The following is a 17,303-nucleotide window of genomic DNA, read 5'->3' as shown; positions in this document are numbered from 1 at the left end:
AAAAAAAAAAAGAGAGAGAGAGAGAGAGAGAGAGAATTTCGGCTTTTACTAAGGATTGTTTAAATCATGTCCTTCCTTTTGAGACATGAAGAACCCAATGGTCGATGACACTGCTGTTTTGCGCAACAAGGAACAATTGACGAATTCCTTAAGGAAAATTCATTTACTTTTTAAAATTCTTTCCCCAGTATTTGAGTCGCTAGTTTGGGTTTAATTTCAATAACTTTCAAAATTCGGAATAATAGGGCTCCCTGGCGGGGAAGTGATGAGCGTTATTACCTTCGGTGTGGGATATCCGAATTCGATTTCGATGGGAATTCATTTAGTTTGCATTCCACATTAAGCTGTAGCCTCATCTATCATAGTCCCGGTGCTGAAAGTGGACGCCTAGTCCTAAGACAAACAAACAAACAAACAAACAAACAAACAAACAAACAAACAAACAAACAAACAATCATTCACTGAAACAATTTCTGCTAGAATGGAAGAAAGTAGAAACGCTTTCAAAGTCTTGACTGGAAGTCCAATCGGAAAACGACCATTAGGAAGACCTAGGTGCAGATGGGAGGACAATATTAAGATGGATCTCGCAGAGTTTGGAATACAAAGTAGAAACTGGATGCAGTTAGCTAAGGATAGAAGTCAGTGGAGAGCTTTTGTGAACGCGGCATTGAACCTCCGGGTTCCATAGGCCATAGAGTTAGTTAGTTAGAAACAATTTCTGTGTTATCTTTTGCTGCTTGTCGGTAGATTAGCCCGATAATTAATACTCAAACACATACATCTATCCTACTTCAACGTGTTGTTTATTTGCTGGAACGCAATCAAAATATATTCTACATGTGCCTCATGTGAACTGTTAGAATCCTATACCAGATAATTATCTGAATAATCTGGTTTGGGAGTGTTATTCCGTTTGAAACCATTTTGGCTTAAGTCACTGGTTTACGAAACAACATTAAATGGTCAGTTCTTCACACAAGCAACTACGCAATATATGAGTGTACTATTCAGTTGCCGTACCAGCGAAAACAAAGTGAGATACAGATTGTTAAATAGATAGTTGATAAACTTACTTATTTTATTATTTAAGAGCTTAAATTCTTTGAAAGCATCAGAAACAAATGAAGATTAGGACCCTTCTTTTCAAGAATAAATATTTTCATGTTTTATTTTATTATTAGGATACGGCTACTTTTCTCACATTCTGATTCCATTATCCCTATTTATATCTTTTAGCTTTTAAATACAAGAGAGCGATTTAGCTATGCCTAAGCTTTGGAAAGAGTTGGAGAGGCGACTTTGAAAGGAGATACGGAAAAGCCTCTTCACCATTCTAAAGCTTTCTGAATTTATATATCAACCGTTGCCGGATTTATTTCCACAAATGGCCAGTAGGTGTGCTGGTGAACTTCTCAACTTAATTTTGAATCTCAATGTCATTCTTTATCTAGGATACTGAGAAGCCCTGTATTTTATATGAACAGCACCTGGGCACACTGTGACCAACTGCCATCTCTCATCTTGACTGTTGAACCCTTAAAATGCCATGTTTGGTTCGAAAGGATTTCTTCCTTAGCCCTCCTTATGAGATATTTTTCATTATTTACCACCAACGTACAAACCTGCCGGGTTACGTACTGGTAAACTGCAACCATAAATAATAATAATAATAATAATAATAATAATAATAATAATAATAATAATAATAATAATAATAATAATAATAATAATAATAATAATAATAATAATAATAATAATAATTATTATTATTATTATTATTATTATTATTATTATTATTATTATTATTATTATTATTATTATTATTATTATTATTATTATTAAAATAAATGGTATTGTTCAGGTAGCGATGGAAAGAATATAGGTTGAATTTATTACGGTATTATGCATACCTTTCTCCCACGACAGCAGCAGGTGTAGTGGGAAGGTTGGCGAAGGAGACAGGGCGAGCCGATCACATATCGTACTATGGTTAATCATACACATAATCATACATCATTGGTGCAAAGACAAGCTATTTGCATTCCGGCTACACACAGATCCAAGACTCATCACTCCTTGCTTTCACTGCTGATAAGAGTACATTGTTATAAATAGTACAGACACAGAGACAAGTACAATTTATAATAAGGGACATATCTTCCGTTTTTATCATATTTATTCTATTTTCAATTATTTTTAACGGTTCTTTTTTAGGTTAAGGATGTTTGTCCTCTTTCCCTTCTCTTTCCTAATTTATTTCCTTGCATGACTTTGTGATCCTGTGCATGTGCCCAGTGCCTCTCGTTGATAAAAAATGGCGCTGATACTGAGTTCTTCCTATATTGGCATTGTTTATTACAGAAGAGAAAAGTTACAAACCAATCAGTATTTGTCTTAAGTATAGCTATGTTTTTACAGCAAGAAAGCAGAAGTAATTTGAAAAAAAGAACAAATTTTCTATGATTATCGGACTCCATATACACTTTGAGACTTTTTATAATTACTGTAAGTGAATTTATGTAAAATTCAAGAGAACTGGAGTGACTAGTGATACGCGTAATAACTTTTGTCTTTGATAATGTGTAACTCATGTATAATCACGAGTAGACTGTATACCCTGAATGTAAGCTGCCTTGTCGACTTTTCCAGTATACATCTAACATGTAAGAATTTTGACTATTTTTTTTTTATTTTTCGTGAACAGTTCTTACCAATGTGACATATGAACAGAAACAGTAGCGCTCTAGCAATAACTCTTAAATATAAGCTCATCACGTTATTTGTGGCACTGATTATTATATCTGAGCTTAATTCTAAATAGTGATTGGTTTATATTTTTTATATCTCAGAGCCATTAATTTTTCTATCGACCAAAGAGAAAAGTTGGTTGTAACCACCTCGAGTAATGATATCTAGTTATTATGCTACTTATTTGGTAACACTGCTTTAATGGGGAAAAGATGATGAAGTAGGATGGTAACCAGGAATGTGAATGGAGTGTGGAATCACGACTTTGAGAAGAGGGGAGAAAATAATAAAACTAAAAAGAAAGCTTCTTCGCTTTTCCTGTTTTGACAGCACAGTGCCTCTTCTCTGAACAAGATATTGTCTTGACTGGGCCCCTCTTGAGTCCTCCGTGGGACCGTGAAAAATTACCTTCGAAACGATGAGGAAGATGAACCAGAAAAAAAAGAAAGAAAAAGTACAAAAAACACGAAACAATACCTCCGCCGTGTCTATCAGGCGATATAAATTGCATAATCCTGTCCAATGGTGAATGTGGAAGAGAAGAATAATCACATATTTTAGGCGTTGCAGGAATATAATAATTTAAGACAATAGAAAAGAAAAAGACCATAGTAAAAATATATTATTGCATGTTAATTTGAAAATATTATTCTTTCGTAACCAGGACTTCAGTACCTTCGATTTTAAAGAAGAGTATCTTACGATACTATTGAGGACAAATGTAACAGTAAAAGCAACGTAACTATTTCTTTGGTTATTTGCCACAAACCACACATATATGCTTTCGGAGGAAAATCGAGTAAAAATTATTTCATTGCAATAAGGAAATGGCAAAGACTTTGCCTGAGTCTTTCTGAATGCATCTTCCCACTAGTCTATGTAGTGAAGAATACATTTTACTCATTCCATATATTAATAATTAGTTAATTGCTATTTCTCTCTCTCTCTCCCACACACATACTTTCTAATAAAAGTGTCACTTTTTGATTAATTTATGTATCGAAACTTATGGTAGCTCTTATTTAGTTATGTGCAAATATTTCAAATATTTCACTAATAATCATTATCTAATGAAATTATAGGCTGCTTTTCATTTTGAAGGAAAATGTGCTATATCTATTATTATTATTATTATTATTATTATTATTATTATTATTATTATTATTATTATTATTATTATTATTACAAATGGCCCTTGCAGAATCGAGAGAGAGAGAGAGAGATTTTATTTAACTTCTTACAGAGATTTTTAACACCTTACCTTTCAAAAGTCTAATCTCCAACTAATGAAAGTAACTGTTAAGCATCTGTAATTCACATAATATTCAGGATCTTTTTTAAAAAATTACTATCAAATATATCTATAAATAGAAGATTATTCATTTCTTTGTACCTGGCTGATCTCAACCTCCAAATGATAGATCAGATGGGGATACCGGAAAGAAACTACAGGTTATGCAGGGCCGGATTTAGCATTTTGGCGCCCCTAGGCCCAATAATTTTTCCGCCCCTAGTCTGGTTAAAGTTACTTTCCTAAAACCTTTATTAAAAATTATATCAGGCCTATATGTTAATTGCTTAAACACCACTCGACGATGCAATTTTATCATTGCAAGTTTTTTTTATTTTTTTTTTTTTTTTAAAGGAATTTACTTAGTTCTGGGCTTAACAAACTACCGTTAATTTATTAACAAAAGATTGGTGAACTTTACCAACAATTATTTGTTCCAACTTCAAAATCATAATGTTTTATTAGCTTGATTTTTAAAATCAATTAAAAAAATATGTTGTTATGGCTATTTATTTTTATTTCTAGATATTTTTTAACTTTCTTTTCTCTCGGCCGTGCGCCCCCTGGGAGCTTGCGCCCATAAGCCCGGGCCTACCGGGCCTATTGGGAAATCCGGCCCTGAGATTATGTTTCATAATAATTGCGAATATCTTCAATAGCTTACAAGGGAAGTATCAATGAGCTCATATCGAAACCTACCGTAAAATTTCACTCAGAGGAAGGATGTCCCATAGAAAGACCACACACAAAAAAGCAACTGCGTGTTTGAAGTGGAATTAACCAAAATGGCAGATTGAAATGTCGCGTATCCATGTCGACAATTGCACAATACGTTCAGTACCACCCTTTAAAAACTGCCTGTTAATAATAAAAAGTCAATAACAACAATGTGGGTACGTACTATACCTAGGAAGAAGTCGTACGGTAAGGTGAACCTTGACGGCAGCCATCTTGAAATCCGCCATCTTGAATGAAGGTTAAGTTTTGTAAATAGGAATAGGGCAATGTGATACATGATTTTGGGCTAGAATTTAAGCAGAAAAACAATGGTAGCAATAGTTTTAAGACACGTGCACTTGGTTAAAAAGTTACAGGCATATTTATTGTGTATGTTTCCATGTGCACAACTCCCGAATGAAGCAGCTGTCCAAAAATAAGTTGTCGCTATTGAAATGTAACTCCAACTCGATAGTTACAATTTGGGTACTAATCTCCTACAAGTGTGTAGCTTTGCTCAACAACATTTAGGACAAATTGGGATAATATAGAGGGTGTTTCCTATATTTTGTATTTTACAAATTGTTGAACAGCTGCTTCATTCGGGAGTTGTGCACATGGAAACATACTCAATAAATATGCCTGTAACTTATTTACCAAATGTACGTATCTTAAACCTATTGCTACCATTGTTTTTCTGCTTAAGTTCTAGCCCAAAATCATATATCATATTGCCCTATTTATATTTACAAAACTTGACCTGCATTCAAGATGGCGGATTTCAAGATGGCTGCTGTCTAGGTTCACCTTACCACACGACTTCTTCTTAGGTATAGTGTGTACCCACATTGTTGTTATTGACTTTTTATTATTAACAGGCAGTTTACAAGGGGTGGTACTGAACGTATTGTGCAGTTGTCGACATGGATACGTGACATTTCAATCTGTCATTTTGGTTAATTCCACTTCAAAAACGCAGCTGCTTTTTTGTGTGTGGTCTTTCTATGGGGCTTCCTTCCTCTGAGTGAAATTTTACGGTAGGTTTCGATATGAGCTCATTGATACTTCCCTTGTTAGTATATTTAAAACACTTACATAATCGGTTATGTATTTAAATGTATAATCGGTTTTTATCAGATAACATGTCTGATGAAGACGGTGATAAATGTTCGGAACGGGTACAAGTATTTTAATATATCTAGTGCTTTTGTCAGTGTGGATTTTATTAATAAATGTGGGATATTATTGTCCCTTTACACTTTACGAAGACACTCATGTGTCGGGTGGGAAGAATTGCGTGCTACAGTGAAATTTAGAGCTGTGTCGTTGGTAGTTCACTACCAGAAGGGCCACCCCTGCCGAATTGGTCTAAATGGAGTAGCCAGACAAAGAGTGTTCTGGGAGAAGGCAGCAGTTCTCCAGTAGCCAAGTTGGCGGAAATCATAGTTATTGGTACGGCAACTTGGACATTAGTCCCAGGCGTGGTCAGAGTGACTTTAACGGCTGGGATACTGCAGGGTGGAAGGCAACGGGAAACTACCACTCTATTTTCCCTAGTTTGCTGGCAGCAAAAATAGAACATATGAACAATGGTCTTTCGCAGGTCAAAATGTAGTTCCGGAGGTAAAATATCCAGCCCCCCATTCGGATCTCCGGGAGGGGGATGGCTTGGGAAGGACTATTGGACGAGAAAGTAATAATGGGGGGAAGACAGACAGAGAAAGAAAGACAAGGAAGAGCAAAAAGTTTAGTATAGGGACATGGAACGTACGTACTATTACAGGGAGGAAAATTAGAAAATCTTAAAGAAGAAATGAAACAAAATAATTTAGATTTGGTAGGCGTTTGTGAAGTTAGATGGGAAGATAATGAGTATTGAACAGCGAAGGATATAGAATGTTTTACTCAGGTAATGAAAAGGACGGGCATAATGGCGTAGGAATAATTCTTGGAAAGCGCTTAAAGGAGAAGGTAGTGAAAGTAGAATTTATTGATGATAGAGTTATGATGTTAAGACTTAAAGGGAAAACGAAGGATCTAGTGGTGATACAGACGTATGCACCGACGACTGCGCATGCAACTGAAGAAGTAGAGGAAAATTATGAGAAAATAGAAGAAATTATAGATAGGGAGAAGAAGGGTGCATGCATAATTCTAATGGGAGATTTCAATGCAGTTGTGGGAGAAAAACAGGAAGGTAGTATCGTAGGCAAATATAGTTTAGGCGAAAGAAATGAAAGGAGAGAGGGACTGGTGAATTTCTGTAGACAGAATTCACTAGTAATTGGGAACACTTGGTTCAATCAGCACAAGAGAAGAAGATATACCTGGAAATCACCAATAGACGGCGGAAGATATCAGATAGACTATGTTATGATTCAGGACAGGTATCGGAATAGCTTAAAGAACGCGAAGACCCTTCCCGGGGCTGATATTTTCTCTGATCATAATCTTGTGCTGGCCGAAGTAGATATTCAACTGAAAAATGTAGGCAGAAGAAAAGTAGCTAACAAAATGTTGAATACTGAAAAGTTGAAAAACGAGGAAATAAGAAATCTTTCCGTTGAAAAATTCGAAGAAAAATGTTCAAACGTGGAAAGGATAGGCGCAGGTAGTAACGCACAGTGGGAACATATTAAACGTTGCTTACAGCAGGCTGCAGAAGAAGTAGTAGGTTACCGCGAACACAAAGCTGCTAAAAAACCATGGGTTACAGAGCACATGTTGCAGAAAATGAGGGAAAGGAAGATGTGGAAACAGGTTGATACAGAAGAGGGCAGAAAGATGCACAGAAAGTTAAATAATGAATTACGAAGAGAAACAGACAGAGCGAGGGAAGAGTTTTACAAAAGAAAATGCGAGGACATAGAAGAATTAGAAAGAGTTGGGAAATATGAGGAAATGTACAAGGAGGTGAAATCTATGGAATTTCGGAGGAAACAAGGGGGTATTATAGCAGTATGGCAGTAGAAAATAAGAATGGGAAGATAGTCAGCGAGAGAAATGAGGTCATAGAAAGGTGGAAAGAATACGTTGAAGACTTATATGAGAGTAGGGATAGACCGTGTAGCCTAAATGTTGAAGTAGAAAATGAAGTAGAGAGGATGATAAAGGATTTAGTATTCTTCGGGATGAGTTTGAAAAAGCTATATCCGAGATTAGGAATGGAAAGGCAACCGGAATAGGTAACATACCAATCGAATTCATTAAAAATATAGGAGACAAGGGAAAGAAAGAATTGTTCCGACTATGCAATGAAATATATGAAACAGGAGAATGGTCAAAAGACTTTCTGAAAACTATCATGATACCGATGGCTAAGAAATCGAACCCAAAGAGATGTGAGGACTATAGAACTATTAGTCTCATATCTCATGCAGCTAAAATTCTGCTCCGAATACTGAACAGAAGGTTATATGGAAGAACAAATAAAGATGTTGAGGAGGAGCAGTTCGGGTTCAGAAGAGGCAAGGGCACAAGAGATGCAATTGGATTATTAAGGGTGATCGGTGAAAGATTTATAGAAAAAGGGAAAGAGGTGTATGTTGTATTTATTGATCTAGAAAAGGCTTTTGACCGCGTGAATTGGGAATTGTTGTTGGGAGTTCTAACAAAGATAGGGTTGGAATGGAAAGATAGAAGACTCATAAGAAACTTATACATGAATCAACAAGTAAGAGTTAGGATAGGGGAAGAACTGACGGAAGAGAGTGCAATTGGAAGGGGAGTTCGACAAGGCCATCACTATTTAATGTCTATCTAGAAGAGATAGTGAAAAAGAGCCTACATGATGATGATGGCATTTCGGTAGGAGGTAGAATGATTAGATGCATAAGATTTGCAGACGATATGGCGCTTCTTGCAGAATCTGAAAAGAAAATCAATGAAATGTTAGAAAAAATGAGAAAGGGCTTTGAAGAATATGGGATGAAAATAAATGCTAGAAAGACAAAAGCCATGGTGATTGGAACGAAGGGGTCTGTGTCAAATATAAAAGTAGGAGAGGAGAAAATAGAACAAGTGAATAGTTTTCGATACCTGGGTAGTATTCTTAGTAATGACATGAAGTGCGAACGTGAAATAAAAGCAAGGATAGGAATGACGAAAGAAGCCTTTAGGAGGAAGAAAAGTCTGTTTTGTGGGACCTTGAATAACGAGTTGAGAAAAAGACTCATAAAATGCTTCGTGTGGAGTATTGTACTGTATGGGGCGAAAACGTGGACATTACGTAAAGGTGACGAAAATCGACTAGAAGCCTTCGAAATGTGGATGTGGAGAAGAATGGAAAGAATTAGTTGGATAGAGCGGAAAACGAATGAGAGAGTTTTAGAAATGGTGGGTGAGAAAAGAACACTTTTAGATATTATTAGGAAGAGGAAGAGAAACTGGTTGGGACATTGCCTAAGAAGAGATTGTATCATGAGGGACGTCCTAGAGGGTATGGTGGTGGGAAAGAGAGGGAGGGGGCGAAGGAGACTACAATTAATGGATGATATTAAAACAGAAAGATCATACGCGAAGACGAAAAGGTTAGCGGAGGACCGTGGAGCATGGAAGCTTCTCAGCTGCGGCAAGTGACCTGCCAATAAGGGCAGAATACCTATGATGATGATGATGTGGGATATATTCAAAGCTCTAATGAACAATATACAAATTGGAAAGCTATAGTTAAACATTATATATTTTTTTCAAATTGGGATGTATTAACCCCTTTGCCTCTGATTTATGATCCTAAACAACAGAAATAAGTCGTGAAAAAATGTAAGGTGGGAACATGATGGTTCAGTGGTAGAGCATTCACCACTACTGCGAGAGGTACGTGGCTGGATTCCAAACCAAATGAGGTTGTAAATAAAATCGTACCTGTGGGTTTCTTGCAGTTCTCCTGCTTTCTCCCATGCCCTCATTCCACCAAATCTTTCGTAAGCGTTCATTTTCATTAAGCATCTATCTCATTTAGCTTATAGGGCATAATTATTGGACGTAAAGCTAAAAACAATTTTATTTCATTTCAAAATAAAGCTAAGTTTTAGTCACAAAAGTAGAAAATATTTTATACAGGGGGAACGAAGGTAAAGTTTTCGCTCGGGCAAAGTGACTTTTTAGCGCTGCCCTAGTCATAGCCTACATTTTACATTATATTACAGTGATTTTAATATTTTAAACTCATTTTTTCAAAAACAAAAATTAATACTCAGATACATGATATAGGTATATTTAGTACTTAAAAATATACATATGGTATCAATTACATTGTGTTTTTTAATTATTATTTATGTACCGACAGTGGTGCTATTCAGTCGGTTCGCACCGGTTTGCTAGAACCGGTTGTTACAATATTTTGAGTTCACGGAACAGTTTTATACCCAGACATAACAGTAAATTTTACCCAGTTATACCCGGGAACAAGTAAATTTTAGTTTAACTACCTTTGTTTTTACAAGTTCTTACAGCTACAGTGTTAAACATATCTCTCAGAACAAGGTATAAGCGTTTATTTCTTAATAAACGCTCAGATATCAAGAATGAAAACTGGGATCACATGAGTGTAGTGGTAAGGGTTATATTTAATACGGGTACATACCATTATCAATAATTGTTGATCCATTGCTGGATTAAGATCTTTCCAATACTTTTTGATAACCATCTATCTTGGATAATTCGTTTCCAAGATATTCGCAGTGCTACTTAGTTTCGTCACACTACCTTGTAATATTAGGATGCTGTGTAGGTCTCTACTTGTCATTTGTGGTATCCTGTAAAAACTTTGCTATTGTCTACCTTGTATGGTTGTCTTCCTAAGAGAGTTATGTCTATCTACCTACCTATCCATCTACTACCTCCCTCTTGTTTATACCCTTTTTCTACCTAGGTATGATTAATTTCAACCCAAAACAATAGGGAAAATACTTAGTTTCTAAAAGACAGATATATTTTTTAGAAAAATCGAATTTTTGTACGAAATTTATTTTTGAATGTAATCTTTAAAGTTGAAAGTTCAGTTGTACCCCCTATTTCTTGACTGATTTTTAGGATGATTGAGTAACTTGAAAGAAGATATACAGCTTATGATGTCAAAATTAAGTTTTTTTTTTTTTTTTTTTTTACCAATTTTTCATAAAAGTCTGTTAAGTTTTAGAAAATATATAGGTAACATCGGTGAATTAAAAGGATTCTGACATTGCAATGATGTACAGATGGTAGCAGAGCAGTCGCTGCGTAACGGAGATACCTACAGATAGAGAATACGTGAGTGAATTCTCAATCTATCTGTAGGAATCCATTTGCTACGACCTCTTCGCTGCTATCAGTACATCATTGCATTTGTTAGAGCCGATTTTCTGTGTAATCTTTTGACCCGACAGCGATATCTTTCCGTGTTTACGAGGTATTCAGCACCTTCGCTGGTTTTCGAATACCTTTCACGATGAAATAGTGCTACTTTCGTCCCAAGTTCATTAGATACTTTTTGTGTCTCTTATTATTCTTATCTGTCTTTTAATTTTATGCAGTTATTATCTCCTCCACTTTGTCTATGTATTATCGAACCCCCCGTATATATGCACAGGGTACTCGGAAATAGCTTCAACACCTTTTGGGGGTGATTCTTGACACCAAAATAAGAGAAAACAGTATAGGCTAACATAGGTACAGAAATGCCTCCTTTCAAGTCTATGGTTAGTCTAAAATTTGTCGGAAAATTGCTAGAACACTCATAACTCGAGAACGAAATGTGGAATCGAAGTCAGATAAAAAGGGACATTCATTACTTTTGAGTTGAGTTAATTTGGAGTTAAGGTACCTTTCAGCAGCGAGGCTATATGAGACGGGACCTACTGATTAACGTGGAATCCGAACCACATGAGCTCCCGCCGGAAATCGAATTCATTATTTTTAGTTGTAAATGTTAATGCATAATTGGATGCCTTGCTATACCTTATCGATTTTGCTCTATTAGAATCTAACTTCGGGTTTTAATTTAGGGGGATAAATGTGGAAGCGGCATCTACACTTGGAACACTGAATCAACATAAAAAAATATTTCTTACTGTTAATGCTTGATGATCAACTTTTAGTTGCCAGAAAAGCACAAGAGGATAGGTGACGTCTGTTCCGTATTTCGCTTTTTTTTTTTTTTTTTTTTTTTTTTTTTTTTTTTTTTGCCATATTTGCTCAATAGCACTCAGTATTGAAACCAGAAATGGTAGATTACTGCAACTTTCGTTACATTAGAGGTATAAGATTCAAGATTAAACATCTTCTTGAGACTCTAAATTCATGTCAAAAATCATTTCTTGCTATCTATTACCATTTTAGCTCTATAGGAATCAATTTAGAAACCGGAAGTAGTGAATTCAAACCACTTTCGTTGTCAATAGAGCGATAACTGAGTTCTTAGGGTCTAATGTACGAATGTAAATTAACTTAAAATAAGTCACTATCTATTACCGCTTTTGCACTATGGAATCAACACTGAAATCGGAAATGGTAGATTTCTATTATTTCCGGTTGCAATAGAGGGATAAGGATGGAGATGAAATATATTCCTTGAACGTTGAACTCGTATTAGAAGATCACTTGTCATGATACCTGCCGACAGACCGACGGACGGACGGACGGAGATAGTCATTCTATAAACCTCCCTTATTCATGCAAAACATAGTTTGGAAATCTAATATGGAAGACTAAACCCAGTGATTCACTCACCCACTAATCAATGGATCTTTGAAACCATGGATCTTTGAACACGAAATATGTATAAATGTTCTATTTATGCATGGATAAGATTTCTAGTTTAACGTCCCACAATTATGCACCGAGGCTAAGGTAGACTGTGATTATGATAAGAAATGAAGGGTAGAATGAAAAAGTGGAAGGAAACGGGAAAAATCCACGCACATTGTATTTGTCCATCATAAAGCCCACTTAACATGAGGTGAGATCGAACCAGTGGCTCGCGTATTAGAGGTGAGGGTTTTACCACAGAACTCGAGACATAGATGTGACAGGACTATTCGAAATATTGCTAAAAGGAAAAGGCGGTTAAGGGGCAAGGGCGCCGATTTCTCTGTATATTTGGGGGGGACATTCAGATGCAGAAGGTATATATATATATGAGGATTTTAAGACAAATTGCACTCAAATTATGCCAAATTTTGTATATTCATAAATACAATAGGGGCCCACATGAGCTTTGGGGTGGGCAGGATCGGCGCCCTTGTTAAGGGGAAATGTCCTATTTTGGTCCCTTACGAGAAATTTGCCAACCCACGATTTCCTATTGCTTGCAGAAGTTTAATAATGTATTTGGTCGTAAGATGTGTATAGAAGTTCAGCATATCTGTGTTAATTTGTTTTCCTTTATCTAGCCTTTTAGGCATATGGCATGGGCTCAAATTTTTAGTACAGCTCTAAAAGTGCTTGAACCTTTTTCTTGGAAACTACTGAAGGGATTCATTTAATTTCTATACCACGCACCCTACACTAGTTGGTAATGCTACCGAACTAGGATCATTTTTCTAGGTTACACACAAAGCTAATAATTATTTTTTAAATATTCGAAAAAAAATATTAATGTGATTTTTTATATTTACCAAAGAGTAATTGAGAAAAATAAAGGAACTATGCTAATTCTAGTTCAGTAAATAGAGGTACATTTGAGTAAAATTTGTGCAAAATTTGGGTACTTTAGCATTAATAGTTTGTCAGAAAATGGTATATGAATGTCCAAAAATGTAATTTTGAGAAATTAAAAGTTTAAATTTTACAATTGATTTTCATCAATAAGGCGGATAATACTATTCAGAAAGCACCATAACCATGTTCTTCGTCTTCGGCTGTGTCTTCTTCATCCTTCCTACACCTTCTTTTCTTCATTCTTGATTCCGTAGTGAGCGTCAGGATTGCCAACTCAGATTTTGTTATACGCTTTCTGTCCTTGTCTCACAGTAGTTTGGAGATAATAATTTGCATTTCTCGAAGGGAAGCTGATGTCGTACGAACATGAAACTTCCCGCAATGAAAGTTCAAAGACAGTAGATTCTGCAAATGATACTTTTCAAAAATCAAAAAATTTGACCCCAAACACGGATATTCCCCCTTATATCTCTGAAACAAGTAGTCAAGGGAACTTGACATTATGTACAAATATTTCTCTTAACTTCTAGACTACAAAGATGGTATTCTATCTCAAACTGGCATTGAAGAGAGTTAAAAGATTTTCACTATTATGACTTCTTTTAAAAAAATTGTTGCACGTACAGGCATAGTATGTGGTATGGACTGGAAGCGGCGAGCTTTAAATGTTCAGAATTAAGAATACTTCACTGGCATTCGCTTGCTCGAATTGAGTATACGTAGGGACGTGAAGTTTTCATTTTATTTTATCCTTGAAATCGGTGTTATTTTTGCCCACAATCGATGTTATTTTTTGCGATTCAATACAAGCAAATAGGGGTTATTTGCTTTATTTTGTAATGGTTTTGAAAAGCAAGTATATTGTAAACATAGGGAGAGTGGTCTGTGAAAGCTAATTAAAATAAAATATAATTTTAAAATTAAAGAATAAATTATATTTTTGGATTTAGCATCTGGGAAAAATGGCCCGCTATCCCTCCTAAACTTGGATTTATTTCATGTATGATTTGAATACATATATCGATTAAAAATCTCACTGCAATAATTCTTAACATTTTCTTCACTTCAGAATAAATAAAATACAAAATAAATTCACAATATATTTATTTAAAATGCAATTCATATCATTATCAACACACATCTTCACTTAATGGCGAATTTATAGTTTCTTCAATATTCCTTATTTATCAAAAAACAAAATTGTGAATATTCCCACATTTTCTTCTTTAACCTGTTGTCTCCTTACCGTAACTACGGAGTTGTACCTTATTCTGAAAAGTACCTTTCAGAATGAACGTTAGAAGGTCGTAACGATATTGCTATAAGAGCACAGGCAGCAAAATCTTTGTGTTCACTTTTCAGTGCAAAGAGGGTTTTACCAGAAGATTCTCTTCTTTCCCGTTATCTACCTATCTTCTCACACTATCTTTCAGGGATAAATAGACTTTAGCGAGCTCTGAAGGTAACAGTTTATCCATTCACAAGTTTCAGTAGCTTTAAAAATTCAGGAGTCACACTATTTTCAAGAATACACTGAGGGTTGAACAGTTGGTGTAGTAACTGGAACGCGTCTTTAGAAGAGTCAGTTTCCATGAGATCTTCCAGCTTCTGTGAATCACATTTTGTTGCAAACTAAACTTGGGTTATTTTATTAGTATTACCTGCCAGCATGGCGATTTCGCGAATCTATCGCTTTATGCAGTGCATTTCGGCGTTATTTTGAAAAAAGTACCAAATTCGCGTTATTTCGCGATTTAAAACATCAAAAACGGTCTTGCATCATACTTTCCGTTTCCTTTTTTAAGTTTTCGATGTTATTGTTACAACGAAAACTTCACGTCCCGAAGTATAGGTAACAGAGGGAAATAGTCCACGATATAGTGACCATGATTATAACGACGTATTTGCCAGTTATTATTGTTATTGGATAAGTTCTGTATTTGAATGATGCCGATTATGCTTGCAACTGTATGTCTAACTGTTGGAAACCTGAAAACTTCTGTAATAACGTTAGACTATATCGCATATTTCTTATGTGTAAAACAATAAGATTTTTGACTAACAGATTCAGAATGCCAGCTTATTATTATTATTATTATTATTATTATTATTATTATTATTATTATTATTATTATTATTATTATTATTATTATTATTATTATTATTATTATTGTTATTATTATTATTATTATTATTATTATTATTGTTATTATTATTATTATTATTATTATTATTATTATTATTATTATTATTATTATTATTATTATTATTTTCAGGGTTTTCTTCAAGTGTTAGGTCCCGATGTACCGGAAACAAACTTCTCTTGTGAAGGGCGAGTGGCTGGTTATTATGCAGACATGGATACAGGATGTCAGGTGAGTTACATTTGAAATAATAAGACTTAAAACAATTCAAAATCCTATCAAATTACTATAAGATTTTACTGTGCAAAGAAAGCACATTTTTGCACTTTCAAGTAAAGGACTATGCAAAGCATACAGTAGCATCGATTGCCCAAATTACCATTTCAAAAATGTCGTGAAAAGTACATATATTAAACAAACTTATACAAGTGTTAAAATCGATAGTATATACATTTCTAACATTTTGTTTTAGACATGCGTGATTTAAGAGCTATTTTTAAAATGTGTTATAAAAAGAAAGACAAAAAGAAAAAAAGGAAAGGAACAAGAAAAGCAAAGATTCACCAGAGGGAAATTGTTCCACCAAAATGTTTTCTAATTCAGTACATATAAATGTCCCATTTCTTTGTTAACACTTCAAATTTGTTGGTATTTTAGAATTTATCTGCGCTTTCTCTCTTTGTACATATTTTATTTCTTAACCTCTTGTGTATTCAATGTTAGTGTACTGCTCGTCACAAGCTGGATGCTATGTTAAAATGCAGGTCCATATCTCGTAGTCTAGGTGCTGAGATAGAACGTTAAACTCAAAACAAACAAAATTTTGTTGTCAATAAATTCACTGGTATACAAATTTTGATCAAGGTCGTGCTTATGTTGGTTTTTCGTCGGTTTCTTAATGATTTGCACCCGCTGAACACGAATATGGCAGTCATTTGCCAGTAATGTCAAAATTTGTGATAATATAAGCATATCAAATTTTATTGAAACAGTAACATATTATACAATTGTATCTTATGAAAACATTGAACTACAATCATAATACAAGCATTGTAGTCATGCTTCTGTTGATTTTTCATTGGTTTCTTAATGATTTGCACCCGCTTAACACTAGTATGGCAGTTATTTTCCCGTAATGTCAAAATTTGTAATGATATAAGCATGTCAGATTTTACTGAAACAGTAACATATTATACAATTGTATTGTATAGTAACATTGAACTACAAACATAACACACACATTTTGGACATCAACTTTCTGGGTAACAAAATTCTACATAACAATACATAAATACCAAAATATATGAATATTACATTTCTTATAAAAATATAGAAAAGTACTTGAGATTGGAGGAAAGTGTTCATCAAGTACTGAAATTCCGTAATCAAAAGTGAAGTTTAGTGGTTCTTTTTCTTTTGTGGGAAACGTTTACTTCGTCACGGACTAACCCCCAAATATAATCAACTATCATTGCACAGTCCCACCTTTCTTGGTATCTGCTTTCCATTACCTGAATGTCCTTAAAGAAACGTTCCCCTTGCTCTTTGCTAACATCTCGTAAATTTTCCCTAAAGCAATTTAAGTGTGAATGAAGAATTTGTAATTTTCAAGACATTCTACATCCCAATGCTCGATATTGATCAATGAGTGTTTTAACTTAGTGATCAAATGCTTCACTTCGGTTATGCACAAGAAATCCCGTCACTAACTTAAGAAAGGCCTCCCAAGCGTTCCTTTCCAACTCCGTCATTTTTTAAGTGTT

The 17,303-nt window shown here is 34.8% G+C and overlaps 1 protein-coding gene across 2 annotated transcripts in view; it reads left to right on the top strand.

The window, feature by feature from the left end:
• The window catches only part of LOC145689801 (uncharacterized), a 252,656-nt gene that overhangs the window by 215,890 nt on the left and 19,463 nt on the right, over nucleotides 1–17,303 (top strand). For both annotated transcript variants that reach the window (XM_081764007.1, XM_081764009.1), the window contains one exon: nucleotides 15,673–15,771. In XM_081764007.1, coding sequence (XP_081620133.1) covers nucleotides 15,673–15,771 — 99 coding nt within the window. The remainder of the gene's footprint in view (nucleotides 1–15,672; nucleotides 15,772–17,303) is intronic.

The sequence above is a fragment of the Thermobia domestica genome, chromosome 1, assembly GCF_964235325.1.
Source record: "Thermobia domestica chromosome 1, izTheDome1.hap1.1, whole genome shotgun sequence".
NCBI lineage: Eukaryota > Metazoa > Arthropoda > Insecta > Zygentoma > Lepismatidae > Thermobia > Thermobia domestica.
The sequence above is the reverse complement of the archived record's forward strand: the minus strand, read 5'-3'. Positions and strand labels throughout refer to the sequence as shown.